The sequence below is a fragment of the Larimichthys crocea genome, chromosome XVII, assembly GCF_000972845.2.
Source record: "Larimichthys crocea isolate SSNF chromosome XVII, L_crocea_2.0, whole genome shotgun sequence".
Taxonomy (NCBI): domain Eukaryota; kingdom Metazoa; phylum Chordata; class Actinopteri; family Sciaenidae; genus Larimichthys; species Larimichthys crocea.
The window spans coordinates 29,299,999-29,317,122 of NC_040027.1; the positions used below are offsets into that span (position 1 = coordinate 29,299,999).

At 38.6% G+C, this 17,124-nt stretch overlaps 1 protein-coding gene across 2 annotated transcripts in view; it reads left to right on the forward strand.

The window, feature by feature from the left end:
• homer3b (homer scaffold protein 3b) overlaps positions 1 to 17,124 on the forward strand; it is a 41,472-nt gene that overhangs the window by 808 nt on the left and 23,540 nt on the right. The window contains exons 2-3 of one of the 2 annotated variants that reach the window (XM_019268608.2): positions 2,246 to 2,291; positions 16,738 to 16,894. In XM_019268608.2, coding sequence (XP_019124153.2) covers positions 2,269 to 2,291; positions 16,738 to 16,894 — 180 coding nt within the window. In that variant the 5' untranslated portion in view covers positions 2,246 to 2,268. The remainder of the gene's footprint in view (positions 1 to 2,245; positions 2,292 to 16,737; positions 16,895 to 17,124) is intronic. The other variant, XM_019268607.2, reaches the window with a different exon arrangement.

Here is a 17,124-nt window from a genome sequence, read left to right on the forward strand (position 1 = left end):
CGATCAGGATTTTGACACCAGTCCCCGTATGACACTGCGCTGTTTTCTTTGTTTACATTCTTATGGACATGAGAGAGAGCAACATTTATCTATGGACGAAGAGGTTGACCCAGATTCATCAGGGGTCCGTTTACACCGTGATGACAGTGGTGACCGTAAGAAGGTCACATTCACACCATGAGAGATGGAGGCTGTATTACATTTAAATATTTAGTTGATACACAGAAAATTGAGTCAAGGTGTGTGTGTGTGTGTGTGTGTGTGTGTGTGTGTGTGTGTGTGTGTGTGTGTGTGTGTGCGCTAAATTATACATGCAATCCTTCAGCTTGGTTCAAACACACCTGAACCCTCCTCATATTACCATGTGCATGCTGTCAGCTTCCCCCTATTGGGCCCGTTTAGTGACACTTTAATTGAGCATCCCCATGCTTCCATTATTTATTTACTTCAGCACTTTGCTTTCAAAATGCTGTTTTATTAGTCTCCTAGTCTACCTGTTTACAGCTAAGTTGAGTCAATGGGATGTCCACATTCTTCAGACTAGTAAAACTAACAGGTGATGCAGCATAATGCTGACGCTCACCTGCTAATTGACCAAATTACTGGAGACATGGAAGTGTGTCCTTCAAATGTCCTTAAGATCAGAATGTACCTACTCACCTCCTCCTCAGATGAGACACACAGAAACTAAAGGTGTATTCAGGTGGTGCTTAACAACTCAATGAGTCAAATATCCAAAGTCTACCACTTGGGTGTTGCACTCAGGTAGCTGACAAAGTGGTAAATACTCAAGTTTCAATGCACAAACTAACTTATTATGAAATCCAGTCACATAGCAGAAAGGTTATATCATGCAACTCATTATCTGAGTGAAGAGACTATCTCTCAGTCTAGTATTGCAATTGTGCAATGACTGAAGTGCTTTAAAACCAATTATCTGTGAGGTGACACCACACACAAGCACCCAACTCTCAGTGCTTACTATTTTGAATGACACAGTCTCTGTGCATCAACAAGCAAAAGAGATTCTTGTTTACCTATGTAACCTTACAGCCACGTGCATGTGGATGTGTACATGTATAGACTGGACAGACCAAGTGGTATCAGCACATACTGTATCTGAGTTATACAGTCTGACAGGAGAAAGCTTCAGGATGAGTGTGCCCTTCCAAGTGATGTGTAGCAAACCAGCTCCCACAGAGACCTGCTGTATAACATCTGCAGTCCAGTGGGGGGTGCCTGGCCTTTGACAGCAGCTTTGAAACAAACATCTGCTCTGATGCCTTGTGTTTTGATTCATTTAAACTGTGAGCTTGGACCAGACATCAACTGCACAACAGCTCTCTGTGGCAACTAGACACAGCTGAGTTCAATCACTGGGTCCAAATGAAAGTCATGAAGGACCGCTGTAAGAAATTCTCCATTCTAGCCGCAGGGCCACACTCAAACAGGACTCTGCACAGCTCTTGACAGACACAGAGACAGCCTGCAGCTCTTATAACCTCTTGACAAAAGTGAGCACCAGGAGGACGAGAGTCTTGATTAACAGCCACTTCAGGTCCATAAACAAAAAAGTATTAGATGCAGAAGTGCTCTCATGCTGTGTGCAGCTTTTGTTATCCATGTCATATGGTCCTTGTACGAATGAAACATGACACAATATAGTGGAGATTTTTCTGTTTCTCTAACAGACTGCTTACATGAAACATAATTAACGCCTGGCTTCCATTATTTAACATCTTCAGTAACTTGTCCATCCAGATATGTTTATATAAAAAGTGATTAACCACATGAAGACGGACACTTTGTTAACTCAAAGTAACTCATATTTCTGACCACCTGAATGCCTCACTAGATAAGTAACTGAACACTTAAGGGATGCCAGGGCATAAAATACTATTACATACAGGGTCTGCAATGATTTGAGTGTATTAACTGACTAGTGTTTTATTTATTGTTTTTTTTAATTTTATCACTGAAATCTGTCAAAACATTTCTGTGATTCAGAATTTTATCACTGAAATCTGTCAAAACATTTCTGTGATTCAGGTTTTTTCTCCTAACGGATCATTCAAAGCACATTTGACCTAAACTGGATTATTGTTGTATTGTATTCCAGCCTCACTCTACTCAACTTAATGCCTCAGCTGCACTGTGTTAATTTCAATGGGACGTCACTAAACAATGCCTGACAAGCTTTACAGGAGTTGTAACTTGGATCCTTTTTCCTCTTGTTCTGCTGCAGAGGAGTTGTCTGCGAGCTGTAAAATGTTCCCGCTACATCGAGAGAGGTACAAATGTTACGTGTCATCTCTGTGTTGTGGCTCTGCATGGCAGTTTTTTGATCTCCTCCCAACAGGTCATGTAACTGTTCATCAACAAAAGCTGTTTTTATGTCATTATATATATATATATATATATATATTGACATTGATGAAAAAATAAGGTAAATCCAACATTTTCTAAATGTTCAATTGCAGTATTACATCATGAAATTTGGAAAGAGCTTTTGTGTATTCATGTTTTTGGCTCTGTTTTGATATTTAAGAATACAACAGCAGCATTTGTACTTTTGATACTTTGGAGATCAATCCGCCCATCCCTACTTCATTAAACATTTATTTGTCTCTGAACAAAATCCGCCTTCATCACATCCCCCTAATCTTTATTCTCTCTTCTGTGGTAGACCTAACTGTGCTCTTCACTGTAACATTCACAAAGTGGAGGTTTCATGCTTGTCATCAGTGTGCAGATGTTGTCAGCATGCTCTTGTTAATATTGCATCATTCTTTATAAGGTGGTGTTATGTTTTCCACATCATAACTGATTGATTTAGAAAATAACTACATCTGTCAAAGGTATATAGTGGTGTTAACAAAGTGCATTGTTTTCCTGACATGAAGTGGACTGAAAGTATATGATCAAAATGGAAATCCTCAAGAGACACGTGTACCCTCTAGGCTGAAATCCAAGCCTTCAGCCATTTGGTTTGCGAGATAAATGTCACCTTCTTTCCAAAAATCAGTTGAGAAGATTGATATCACTCTCGTCTTTATGTGCAGTTAACATTATTATTATTATTATTATTATTATTATTATTAGTAGTAGTAGTAGTAGTAGTATCACTGTGTGTAGTGAGTGAGTAAAAGATTTTAAAATGTGGTTTATAGAGGGAGTTGCATGCTGTAACTACTTCTTGACGAATGAATGAAGCCTGGTTACTTAAACAAGCCATCTGTAATGGCTCCCACCTATAAACCAAAGTGGCTATCCTTAATATAACAGTTGAGTTCTATAGAAATTCAACCACAGTACAGTTGTCATGAATGGGGAAATTAGCTAGAGACCAAAAATAATTTTTGAACCAGGCTGTAAAAATGTTGGTTTCTGCTATTAAGTTGGACATTTTAATATGGGGACTTATGGAGAGTGGTTTGTTCTGGAGCCAGGCTCAAGTGGATGTTTGAGGAACTGCAGTTTTTGGCACTTGGCAGTGGCTTCACTTCATAATCATGTAGGTTGCTGCTTGGATTAAACAAGCTAGCTATTACCCCATGTTTTTTAATTTTTTTTATTTTAACCTAAGCTAATTGTTTCCTGGCTCCTGAAATGGATTATAGTTTCAGTGGTTTCATCTTCTTATCTAACTCTTAAGAAGAACACGAGAACATAAAATGAACTATTGCTTTTACTCTGCAGCATACAAGAAGGTTTGAGTCTAACTACTTGTTACAGCTGTTGAAATGCAGTGTGTGTATATATATAGACTATGCAGTGTGTGGCAAGGTAGGTCACAGTATGATCATCTATCTACATAATTACCAAGGAGTCACGTGGAAGGATGATGATATTGCTGCTCATATCATCTCATTTACTATCGAAATCTGCCATGAAGTCACCGTGCAGTCTCCCTGTGCAGCACAAAGGACATCTAAACTTGGTTTCAGTGGGAACATAATCAGTTAATCTGCAGTGTAATACCATAAAAACTGTTCAGCGTCTGCGTCCTCCCACTGGCCAAGGAGAAACCAGCTGCTCTGTGGGGAGCTTCTTAATTGCTGTTTTGGAGACATCTGCAATTGCATGAATAAACAGTCATCTCAGCTCACTCTCTTTCCGTTCATTTCACCATGTTTTGTTGGCATTAAAGTATATAACAATGCCACCAGAGGATCAGGATGAAAGATCAGCTCTTTTTCTGTGTCTCTCCCTCCCCTCGACCTTCATATCCTGAATACAGAAAACACTCTGGCTTTGTGTCACCTTCACAATGTGAGACGTGCAGTGTGAGCAGTAAATTATCTGTCAGACCTTCAGATAAGTGAAGTGGCGTGCTTTCGTTTAACACAATCAGAGTTCATGCATATGAAAAACTGACAACCAAACTTAGTTTTACTCCAAACCGTACTTTGCTGCAGTGTCAAAAAACTTGTGCAGAGCATATGTTGTGGTTTGTGCTGCAGATTTGTTGACTTGTTGAGCTGCAGTGTTTCCCCTCACCATGCTATTTTGGTATGTAGTTGTAGCGTGTCATGTTGCTTGACTGGGCCAGAGACTTTCGCTGGCTGAGGAATGTGGACACGAAGCTTACTCATCTACAGGTCAGAGGAAACAGACCCTTTAAAGGAGAAATGCTTTTAGAGGAACAAACTCTCAAAAAGAAAAGCAAAAAAAAAAAAAACTCCTTTCCTGTCTGTGAGAAACGTGAAATCCCCAGAGGCTGAAAAAACAGCAGCAGAGTTCTAGTTTTTTTTTCATCTTAATATGCAGATGGTGAAAAATGACGCTCTGCTGAAGCACTGAGCTGATGCTCCCATTTAGACTGAATTTTATTCCTATTTTCTTATGGGTCAACACGTGTTATTCAGCCCAACAGGCTGAACACGGCTGTCTGCAAATATTTTAGGATTCTTAACTATGCATTTTGCTCAGACACTCGAAACTGAATGATATAATGAGATTTGTTATGAGCTAAAGTTTCATCAGACCATCTACAGACTCGACGCAGCTCAGTTAAAGGGTAGGTTCATATTTAAAGCAGAATTCACATGTTCATACGTACATTAAAACAGTTTTTGGTCATTGTATTGTTCTTCTTGTCCATGCAGGCCATGAAGATATCCCTTCCTAAAGCAATTTTAATGTTAAGTGATGGGGGTCAAAGAAATCAAATAGCTCTCTGATAAAGTTAGTGCATTTTAGTGTACTTATATATTCCCACTTTGTGTTACTGTCACTCACTTGGTCTGTGGAAACAAAAAAAGGAAACTGTGCTAAAACCTTGGAAGATATCCAGTTTATATGACTAAGTCTTACTGAAGCTTCATATTATCTTAAAGGCCCAGTATCTATTTACAGAATACGCCATAACTGTTTTATTTCAGGGGGAAAAAAGCTCACAGATTTAGGAGTATTTACTTTCAGAAATGATATATAATATTCATAAGTATGAGTATTTTTCATATCTACAGAGAGTCCTCTTCCATGGAGTCCGCCATGTTGAACTGCCATTTTTCTACAGTAGCCCAAAACAGACAAACCAAACTAGATATAGCCTTTCGCCTTTTATGTGAATTTCGCAGACAGAGTTTAATTTTACATGTTTAGAAGGAGTCGGTGAGGCGTGGGAGAGAACGAAGTTGGTTTCAACCTGCAACTTCACTGTTAGGTGCCACTAAATCTTACACACTGGACTAAAAAATAAAATGAGAAGAGAGGCACAGCACTTACATTCATAGAGACACAATATGGTGAAACTAAATTATAATTACTGTATACATTGATCCAATTCATGTCCATTGTTCACAGTTGTTATCAACTTAAATCCAGATTAACTCTCAGACAATCCAATGGTTTCTTCTATTTCGTCAGAAAAGGATGAGTCCTCCCATCGATGATTTTTTCCATTTCCTCTGAAATTTCCACATGGAGTCATCCCTGACTCACTTCACCTCACCAACATTAAAAGCATTTAAACCACTTCCTTATATTGGCAGTCATTTCCAGTTTATCCATATTGCCCTCCAGAATAACGTCATTTTGTTGTTGCATTCCCACAAACAATGCAGCCTGATACCAAATAAATAAATAAATTGTAAATTGGACTCCATTTCAAATCTCTTCATAAATCTAAATTCACATTAAATTCAAATGAATTCAGTTCAAACAACAGCACCCGGCATAAGACAAAATTTATGACAATGAATAATATTGATTATGTGTCTAGTATTGTGGTAAGAATGTCAACCTTTAATGAAACCTGTCTGGTCTGTATCCACAATGGAAGTGAAAACCTGCTCCAGCCTGAGAGCCAGTATCTTAGGTAATATTTTATGCCCACTCCGAAAAGGCTAATTGGCCTAGAGGAAGAGCACAGTTCTGGGATTTCTTTACTATTAGTGTTAAATTGGCCCTACACACTGATTCTGTGTAATCGTTTTTGTTTCCTCTTCCTTTAAACATGCTCTTTGGTATACGATTGTGGTCGCACAATAAAACAAAACATAAAAAGTCTTAAAATCTTTGATATAAATAAAAATAAAAAGACATAATGATGATATAACAATAAAAACAACAAATTCTGTGACCGTACTACACAGATTTTGCCCTTGGATCCATGATTACTGATAATTAAAATTAGACTGCTGTCATTTAATGAGAGATAGTCTGAAAAACATGTATTTGGTACAAGCTTGTGTCAGGATTTATGATCAGAGTGCTACAGAGTCTCATCACAGTTGGATCTCCAGCTGTACTTCAGGTCAGTTGTATACATCTCTGTACAGGACTGCTGGTGCTTTGACCTTTTCTAAACCTCTTGGCCATCTCTTCCCTCACCAGATCCCCTGCAAACTTTTTGTTTTACTGTTTCAAGTGTAAACTAGCATTCAAGTACAACCATACCAAACCAGGTTTTGCAGCTTCACCTTCCCCCCCAGGCTATTTACAGCCTGTCAAGCTTATAGGCTCCATTATTGGCAATTTGAGGAGTGTTTTCTACAGAAGTGACTGGTCTGGTCTGGTCTGACTGCAGGGCCAGACATAAGGGTGCAACTCATGTTTCACAGATCAGAGATTCAGAGTAGTGAAGTTAAGAGGAGAGATGAAGAGGGCAGTGAGATAGGATTAGAAAGTGATGACTTGGGGTGAAGACACACAGCTCTCAGACAGCATACAGCATAGTGTGTGTGTGTGTGTGTGTGTGTGTGTGTGTGTGTGTGTGTGTTTGTGTGTGTGCACGTGTGTGTGTGTGAGAGAGAGAGAAAGAGCTACTGAGTATTTTTGCTGGTAAGTTTATGAAATATGGACATATCAGTATGAAAGCATGCAAATATTTATCCTGTAATCTGATTGTATTGGGCTCTACATTGTCTGTAGGTGTGAATGTGAGCATGAATGGTTATTTGTCTCTGCGTGTCAGCCCTGTGATGAACTGGTTGTTGTCCGCCTGTCACCCAATGTCAACTGGGATGAGCTCCAGACCCCCATGACCATGATAAGCAGTTATGGAAGATGGATATGTTGATGATATTGATGATGATTGATGTATTTATTGCAATTTTTAAATATCAAATCTCATCCAGTTTTAGACGAGCGGCTGCACTGCAGGAACTGATGGTATTGTGTGTTTCACTGTGTGGTGGGTTGAAAGTGTCAGTAGTTGCGCTGGTTTCCACTGTGAAGTGATTGAAGGCTCTCTGGTGGAGCCTTTATCAGACACTTTTCATAAGTCTGCACATAACTCTGCAGAATTTGCTTAAGGGAAAAGCCAACATTGGATTGTGTTGTGACAAACAAAGCAACAGTGATAGCACAGCAGGAAAATCTGTAAGATGATATTTTCCTTTTAATTATACTTATAGCACTGTGTCTGTGTACTTTTTTGTTTTATGGTGATGAAATATGTTGACTTGGCTCAACTGAACAGTTTTATTTATGAACAAAGATCGAGAAACAAACACTACAGTTTATTAAACTACATGAAGTCTTAAACAGAAATGTCTTTGTTCAGGTCACAAGTGCCGTCCCTTTTTGAACAGTGTTCAGAGCCCTCACACACTCCTGCTCACAGTCAGTTCTTCTTTTATGTAATGTGTTCAAAATGAACAACAGCTTTTCTTTACACATTATTTATTTTATTTCTGAATCTCTCTACACTCAAAAGCTGTTTGACTTGGTTCCCTTGGTTCATTGGTTTAGTAAAATGGAGCTTATATCAAGGATCATTAATTCATGTTGTATTTGGCTCATTCTTATGTACTCCACTCCAAATTCTGATATTTTAAACTTGACTTGAAAGCAGCGTAAGTTGAGACAAATCCAGAGTAATTGTGTTTTCAAACTAGTTGCATTGTTTTTGTTGATCACTGCACATTTTTCCTACACCAGTGTCATCTATATGAGATGTGATTTAATGAACCATCATTAAAGATGCCCGAGCAGTAATTTGAATCTGAGCATGAAGGCCTGCAGTGAATGCAGCCACATTGGTCAGATGAAGTCTATTAAAGCATTGTTGTTCTCAGATGGCTCCCAGTAGAAAAATCAGCCCTCTTGTTGTTTGTCTTCCAGCTCATCCAGATGGAGTTATCATACAAGTCCCTCTGTTTTATGGCCTTTGGTGCAGGCAGCAGCCAAAAACCATTGTAATATTTTCCTGTCCCCGAGAGGAATTATTTCTTCTGTGTGAGTGTGAAGCTGAAAGTGAGCCAACACGCCCAGCTGAAACCTCTCCAAGAGACACACTGGAGGAGAAAAGGGGCTGTTTGTTTGGTTTAGTCTGATATTTCATCAGATCTCTCATCTTGTATGTACACCCATAACCTCAAATTCATCTGAATGCTTCATGGCAATTAATTTATCATGAGGGTGGAGTGTAGCTTATGGCCTCAGGGCTGTGTGCCTCCTTCTCTCTGTCGTGTCGTTGCTGTGCTTTTATGGAGAATGTAGAGGAGTGATAGTGGATTAGAAAAAAGCTTCAGCTATAAGCTCAGACTCAGCTGCTTTACTCTCCAGCTCTCTGGCAATCAGAGAATATCAAACATAGGTTTTCTTACAGCAAACTTGAAGAGGAAAAGTGTGGTTTTAAATCCATCGGTTGGCACCACATCAAAATCATCAGACGATCTACAGCCCTTCTGCAAGAGACCGCTGCAGACTTGTGCGATGCATGAATACAAAGATGTTCTGGAAAAAAGATAAAATGTCCCAGAAAGGCATGAAAAGTGGTTGTGCCTATAGAGGTTTGAACCACGCTTGAGGATTCAGCCCTGTTCCACAGCTGGACTGCCTGGGCTTAGATCCCAGCAGAACTTTTCCTCCCATGTCTCCCAGGTTTTGCCTGTCTGTCTTTTTCTGCCTCCTCCACTCTGACCCTGAATACAAATTTAAAAAAAGAAAAAACAAAACAAGGAGACTTTCCTAAACCAGCTCTCAAAAGCTTTGCAGGTAAAAGTGTTCTTAAAAAAGTGTTTTTAAAAGTGTTGTTAAAACATCTCTAGTTTTAGTACTGTTGATGCTAAAAGTGTAAGTGCTGTTTTGGCATTTCAGATGTTATTAGAGAGAAAGTAGAAATTACAGAGAAAAGGATTTTAATAATCATGTGAGTCATTTTTCAAGCAAGATGGCAGACATTTCTTCTTCAGCTTCTCATAAGATTTTCTGTCTAATGTGATGTGATCAACTTTGGCATCTGAGAAATTGTTTTTCATCATTTTCTGTCATTTTCTAGACCAAATAATTGATTAAAATATTGAGAAAATAATTTTGATAAATGAAAAAAAAAAAAATCATACAGCTCCCATGCGGAGTTCAGGTTCAGGTTCAGGTTCAGGTTTCTTTATTTGTCTCCACCAGGGAGAAGTTTGTCTTAGATGTAGGGAAAGTTACAGCACCATAAACACATACCAACATACCAAAAACAATACAGACGGAGCAGCCTACAATATACACATACCAGCATGACATGAAATAAAAAGATAGAGGGGTAGGCACATGCACAGACACATTGGGTGTTTTCACCCCCTGCCCTGACTACCATAAACCACACCATCTCCCGCTCCAGCATTCGTGAAGCATTCACATCACCGCACATCACATCATTCTCTCCATACCACCCTATTCCTATACCAAGCACATTCACAATACATATACCAGTAACATTCATCCTGCCATAAATATAGCTCATTCATACATCCCCTAAAAATGATCACACTCACAGCCACCAATCCATTTCCACACCAACATACACTAATTTTATAAACTTTATAAAAGTTAAGAATCCATTCAAAACAATTACATTCATTTCTGATCATTAATTAGCTTAGTAGATAAGGGAACAAAAGAGTACTTGAAGCGATTGTGCTTGCACAGGGGAAGCCTGTATCTCTACCTGGAATTAAGAAGGACAAATTCCCCATTCAGCACATGAGAACTGTCTGATAAGATGCCGTTTGTCTGTCTGATAGTTACCTGCTCAAAAAGATCCTGTGGGTTGAGGGGGGGCATCATGCCCATAATCTTACCTGCAGTTTTGACTAGGCTCGAAATCTCAGCTCTAGATTTTACTGTGAGATTGCCAAACCAGCAGGCGATACCATGACAAAGAACTGACTTAATTGTTGCTCTGTAAAAGATGAGCATAATGTTTTTGCATGTACAGTGAGAGGGAAATGAAGAATGATTGAGTTTTTCTAATCATGAAATACCTCCCACATTTCCCTTGATATGTGAACTAGACAATAGATGAACATTTGCAACTAGTATGGAGGAAAAACATACAAGACACAAAAGGAAGTTTTTCTAAAGTTATGTCTTGTTATTGCCCTCATAACACTTTAATAGTCTTGTTAACCTGTGTCTTTGGTTGTCTGATTGGATAGGCACCACATAACATCAATACAATCTAATCTAATCTAATATATAAACTAAAAACTTCACAGAGTTAGAGGCTTAAATAACACTGTGTGACATACAAAGACAGTGTAGTTTTGATTCTCAATCCTGCACTCAGCATGTTTTTGACCCCTTTAATTACTCAGCTGTAAACTGAACACAGTTCACCCTCCACTCACGCATGGATGCGTAGCAGTGAGCGTGTACAGTATGACAGAGGGGGGTGGATGGGTGGATGGGTGGATGTATATTTGACCTGGAATAGATTAACGATAATTGATTCAGATGACCCGGTACTGGATTTCGGCCTTTGGCTCACAGCAGGAGGTGAGGACCCTCAGCACGCTGATGCGTGGTCACAAAGCAGCAGCATTTACATTTGCTGTAGTACTGTGCTTGAATAGAATTTAGAGGTACATTACAATGCACTCTGCCATTTATCTAAGCACAAACTAGTTATTTGCAGATTTTATACATGCAAAATATATGATCAATTATTTATGATATAATGGTCATAAACTATCTAAAGTACATAGCAGTAGCAGTGGCTTCATTTCAACCAGTCACAACAACATATATCTGTGTCCATGGTAATGTTCAGTAATCATCCAATAATATGACTATGAGCCAAATGTTTCATTCCTTTTTTAAAATGGCAATTTGTAATTCCTGACCACACATGCTGCACAACCAATGGCACTGTTCAAGACTGTTTACAGTAATAAAACGTGTATTGTCCTCAGAAATGTATAGCGATCTCTCCTAACAGTAATGCCAAGTGGAGTGGTTAAAAATCGCAGGACCACAGGATCATTTATTCACACGAGTAGTCATGAATTGCTGTACTAGTTTACTAGCGATACGAACCCAAAATAAACAGATTGCAATAAACTAATCAAAAGAATGGTGCCAATTTGTAAAAAGTCTGAATTCATATTTTGTTAGGTCTGTCGAGAGACAATAAGCAAACAACTTTTAAAATGCTTGTTTTGGATCGATGGGGGTTATGCTAATTAGTTCATAATCAAGTAAAACTGACTATGAACTCCTTTTTTCCTCCTTATTTTCATCCCGTCTCTGTATAAATATGAAGTAGTATCATGGAGCTCTGGGGTGCCCACAGCTACAATAACAACAGTGGATGTCTGCACCTCTACTGCACACAGATTGGGAAGTGAGAGTGAAGATAAATCCCCTTTTTAATCCCAAATGTTTAAGAAAATAAACTTGCCTGTCTGCAGCTGTCAGTCAGCTAGCAGCACCTGTCTGGCTCTCTACTTTTTCATTCTTCTGCAGACTAGACGTTACTTTGAGTCACTCTCACAGTTTGATGCACATGTGGTATTAGAAATGAGTACGGTCCGAAGCTCGCTCGATAGCTAGTTTCTGTAACTATCTATGTGACACAGTACTTGGAAGTCTTTGCTCTTATTACTTCGTTCTGTTGATGATGGTCGTTCATTTTTGGATGTTTTTAACATACTTGAGCTATAATTCTGGCCCTTTTACATATTGTCCTTTTAGGTTGCATAAAAAGTTGAGGGCAGGTCTTTGTAATTGTAATTGAGCATTTTAACATCAACATCTTGCTCTTTTATTAGAGATAAATCTGGTAAATGGACTTTTCGTAGAGTGCCTTTCTAGTCTATCAGCCACTCAAAGCATTACACTTTCACGTTCACCCCAGCTCTTCAGGTTGTTAGATATTAATAGCTGTCTTTTTCTTCTTCATGCAGGTTGTATTTTCACAAGGCCTGATTTAATTAAGAGCTACACAGTTTCACGGTAACTGGATCAGGTGTGGTAACTGTACGAGACACTGCACTACATCAGGATCCACTGCATTAGTTTAGACGAGGCTTCTGTGACTGTTGAGCTGCCGTGCTGTGTTTGTTCTCCATTACCTCAGGAGGAATTTAATCCAGTTTTAATCTGCCATTTCATCAAACCTCGACATGATGCATCCTGTCTGAGTTGATTAGCTTGACAAGCTTTTCACAGGCCGACGTCAATGCGGGCCAAATGAATGACGGTACATTAATTTGTGTATGATCCGCTGTGATGGCTGGGAGCTGATGAGCAGTCAGTCATCTTTTCCCATTAAGCTGAGAATATAATAGAATGGAAATCCTGACAGAAGCTATTCTACTTTGATATGAATTCTTATTTATCTTGGCTTATTGGCTTATTGCCTTTAACATTCTGGTTATCAGTTACACAGCAGATAATTAGTTTTATTGAATGTAATTAAGCACTTTCATGGTGCTGTTAATTTGCTTTATTTGTGTCAGATGCTTTGAGCAGGATTTTACCTCCTCATAATGAAATAAATGTTGACGTTTACCACTTACCTTTGTTCAAACTTTCCTACCTGAAAAGATTTTTGACTTTGCACAACATATTTCCATGTCATAAAATGGCCTTGCTCAAGGCCAATTGTGCAGTGGCTGTTAAAGGTGATAGAGAGGGTGACTCATGCACATAACTGCTCAAGCCGGTAAATCTGATGCTTTGATTGAATGCTTGAAAGCAATATTCAAGTTGCCCTGCAGATGCTCTTGATCTCTAGATGATGATGATGATGATGATGATGATGATGATGATGATTTATGCACTGAACAGAAATATAAACACACTTGTTTTTGCTCTCATATGAAGTAACATGTCTTCTATGTACATAAAAGTTTTATTTTTCTCAAATTTTATTCATAAATGTGTTAAATTCTATCCACCCAAGCCCTGAGTTTTATCTTATCTTATTTAACATTTCTGAGGCACTGAACTATGGCTATTATGCACAGGGCTAGAGAAGCTAATGTTTTTTCCCCAGGTGGCAAAGCTATGAAGAGACAGAGTAGGCTAGGCCATGACTTTTCCATCCTGGGGAAAAGAAATCGGTATCTATAGGGATCCTTAATTAGTCTGATGCCCCTTTAAAGTAGAATCAAACTAAATGCTGTGGCTTACAAGTCGAAGCCTTATGATGCAAGCTACTTAGCTACTAGCTTGCTAGTCACACACAATTAACTTGAACTTCTGTAACTTTAGTTGCAGACTTTCAGATTTACCAAAACCAAAACTCCATCAACATTAATTTAACAAATAAGTTTATTTCAGCCTCCACAGAAATGTTTGTGAAAGAAAAACCACAGAGCTAAAGTGCCTTGGACTCAAAGGTCAGATGAATTTTATAAATTAATTCCTGTGTGCCCTGATTTAAGTTCACCTAGAACTCAAATGTGGTGCTTTCTGTGTCCTTGACCAGTTGTCATAGAAATCCCATTTATGTGGCAGCAACCAAACAACACTACTTATTTAGTCACTTGCTAAATAACAACTTAGAAAATGTAATAGTTTGCACAACATGTGTGTCATTTTTGTCCAGTGACTCCATGTTGGTCTATGGCTTATACGCACATTTGTATCATCAATCAGTGATGTTTATTGTACCCCTAGCTGCTGCCTTCCCGGACCTGAATCTGCTTCCTTTGCTGCGCTGCTATTGTCTATTGTCAATTGAAGCTTCAGCAATCTGCGTTGAAACAATCACGACTATTGTTTGTATGCAAATGTGAAGTAATTCCAACCAAATCCAGTGGGAACAATGCTTCATATAGCCAGTGCTGACCTATATACATTGTTATTCCTCTTGCTTACAAAGAACAGAGCCTCCTCCCAGCGCACATTATCCGGCAAAATGTCAGTGTATAATTGACTTGCGATGAGAATGGCTCATTGCATACGTTAACATTATGCAAACTCTATTAGCCGTGTAATGTTGCATGAATTCACCAAAGTGCCCACGTAGTCCCTCATCGTCCTGTGAGGCTCTATCCACTGTTAGTCTCCACAGTGAGTGCATAGTTCTTCAAAGAGAGCCAAGATGGCTAATTGGACTGCTAGCGGTTAGCAAATCTTCATCTTCATTTGCACCAGTAGCCTCATTACACCAGGAGAACATCAGTGACCTCGAGCTCCTTGAGAAACACAATCACATTTGGAAATGAGGAGTATTTTTGTCTCTATTTATAGCTTTATCCAGTCAGCATTGTACGCTCTGTGGAAGAGTTGGATCCCAAAGTGCCAAACAAGTTAATGACTCACATTCAAAGAGATGAACAAAATGAAATCGTAACGATATGCAGTTCATTTAATGATGGGTACAGATGTTTTAGCCTTTTGGCTTTGATCAATGTACTATTGTGAACGTGTGTGATATTTCCATTTTGCTAACGCGTAAAAGTATTGCGTGGCTTGTGAGTATAATTGTGAATGTATTTTTAAAGCTGATTAACGGAAATGTGTACTACCATATATCATCCAAAATTAATAACTATACCGTGCATGCTGTAAATAGAATGAACAAAGAAAACATGATGGAAGTGCTGACGACAACATTTGAGAGAGCAGAGACAAAATTTCCTAAGAGCAGACTTGGATGGTTAAGTTTCTTTTGTCAAGGTTTTCTGCCACCACCTCAATAAAAATTGAGGTGCTCAGAGAGCATTGAAAAATAAATTTCAACAATGTCCCAGTAATTCAAGCTATAAACAAGCTACGAAAACTATGACCTATCATATTAACGGTGGTTAATGTTGGAGAATCTATGACATTATTTCTAGAAAGACATGTTGCTGTTGTCAGTTTTGAGATCACACAGTTCGTCTCAAAATGTCACATTTCGTAAAGTGAGAGGTTATTTTGTCTTTTGAACCTTCAGAGTGTAATAATAAGTTTGCACCTGACTTTAGTCTGAAACAGTTTGTTCATCTTTATGTTCAGAGTCACTGAGTTTCTTCACAGGGAAACAGTCTCAGTGAGAAGTGTCACATGCAGACAGATTTATTCTAACACGTAAAATTTGACCTCAGACTCACCTCGCTGTTGGTGATGGAGCTGAGTGACAAATTCAGGCAGAAAAGAGATTGATTCACCTCCTTTGTAGAAAGTGACACATCCTGTTAAAATGATTAATAGCATTTACACAAATGACGTGGACTCCAAAAGGCTTAAACTCATATGCCTATGTTATGTTTTCTTTTGTTGTATTAGTATGAATATTTGTATATACTGTATTAAATCTGATCTGCTTTCTCATTGTTAAAATAAATCACTATGTTAATTTGATGGCTAACTGGAAAAACACAAAACAACTTATTAGATATTAGGAAAAGAGTCCACATATTTCTGTTCTTCATTACAAAACAAAGGTAGAAAATATATTTTAAAACAGTACAACACAAGTTGGAGTTAAAAGGACATCATATTATTTTTATAGAGAAGTCATCAGCTGGAAGAGTACTGCTGCACCAATGCCAGCAGGTGCTCATGGGACAATAAAAGCACAAACTAATGGAAACACGAATGAATACAATAAAAATAATAAAATAAAGCATGGAAAATATAATCCTGCTTTCTCGCTTGTTCAAAAGTCAAAACAAAAAAGTCACTTTTTTCACTGAGTTTGAAATAACAGGAAATTACCTATAAATTACATTTCAGCAGCAGGTCATTTTGTAAATGTCAGAACTCACTTAAAGATTACAGACGTGGTTACAAAACAGGCTGTTCTGGAAAATCTGCCGTCATAAACGGATATCTGTAGATTTATATCAGTGTGTGAAATCTTTTTCATACAGCATGTATATGTATGATTTTGCAGACGTGTATGGTTCGATGTTTCATTTCATTCTGCACATTTAACAGTTAACAGTAACGGCTCTAGCAAAGATAGCTGAAAACCCTTCTTCTTCTACATAGAGTAACACAGAGATATGTACCTGACTGAACAGTAGTGTTTAACATTAATAATAAAGTTCTGTTTTATTGTCGTGTGTCTTAAAGGGAGCAGCCCATCTTCAGCGCCAGAGCTCATGTCTTCCAGATCGACCCGGCCACCAAACGCAATTGGCTGCCAGCCAGCAAACACGCCGTCACCGTGTCCTTCTTCTACGATGCCAGCCGCAGCGTCTACCGCATCATCAGCGTGGGCGGCACTAAGGTGGGACCTTATATACATAGATACACATGCATAAATGCAACTTCCTATGTCGCATATTCAACACAGACAAAGATTTGTCATGAATATTTGAAGTGTGTGCAGGCCAGAGGCTGTGTGTGTTGTTTTAGGGTGTTTCACTGGTCAGAAACAGGTCAGTGTGGAGTTATTATATAACATTGCTATGAGGCATCAATTCAGGCCAAGACACAAAAAAACAAGTAATGCTGTTA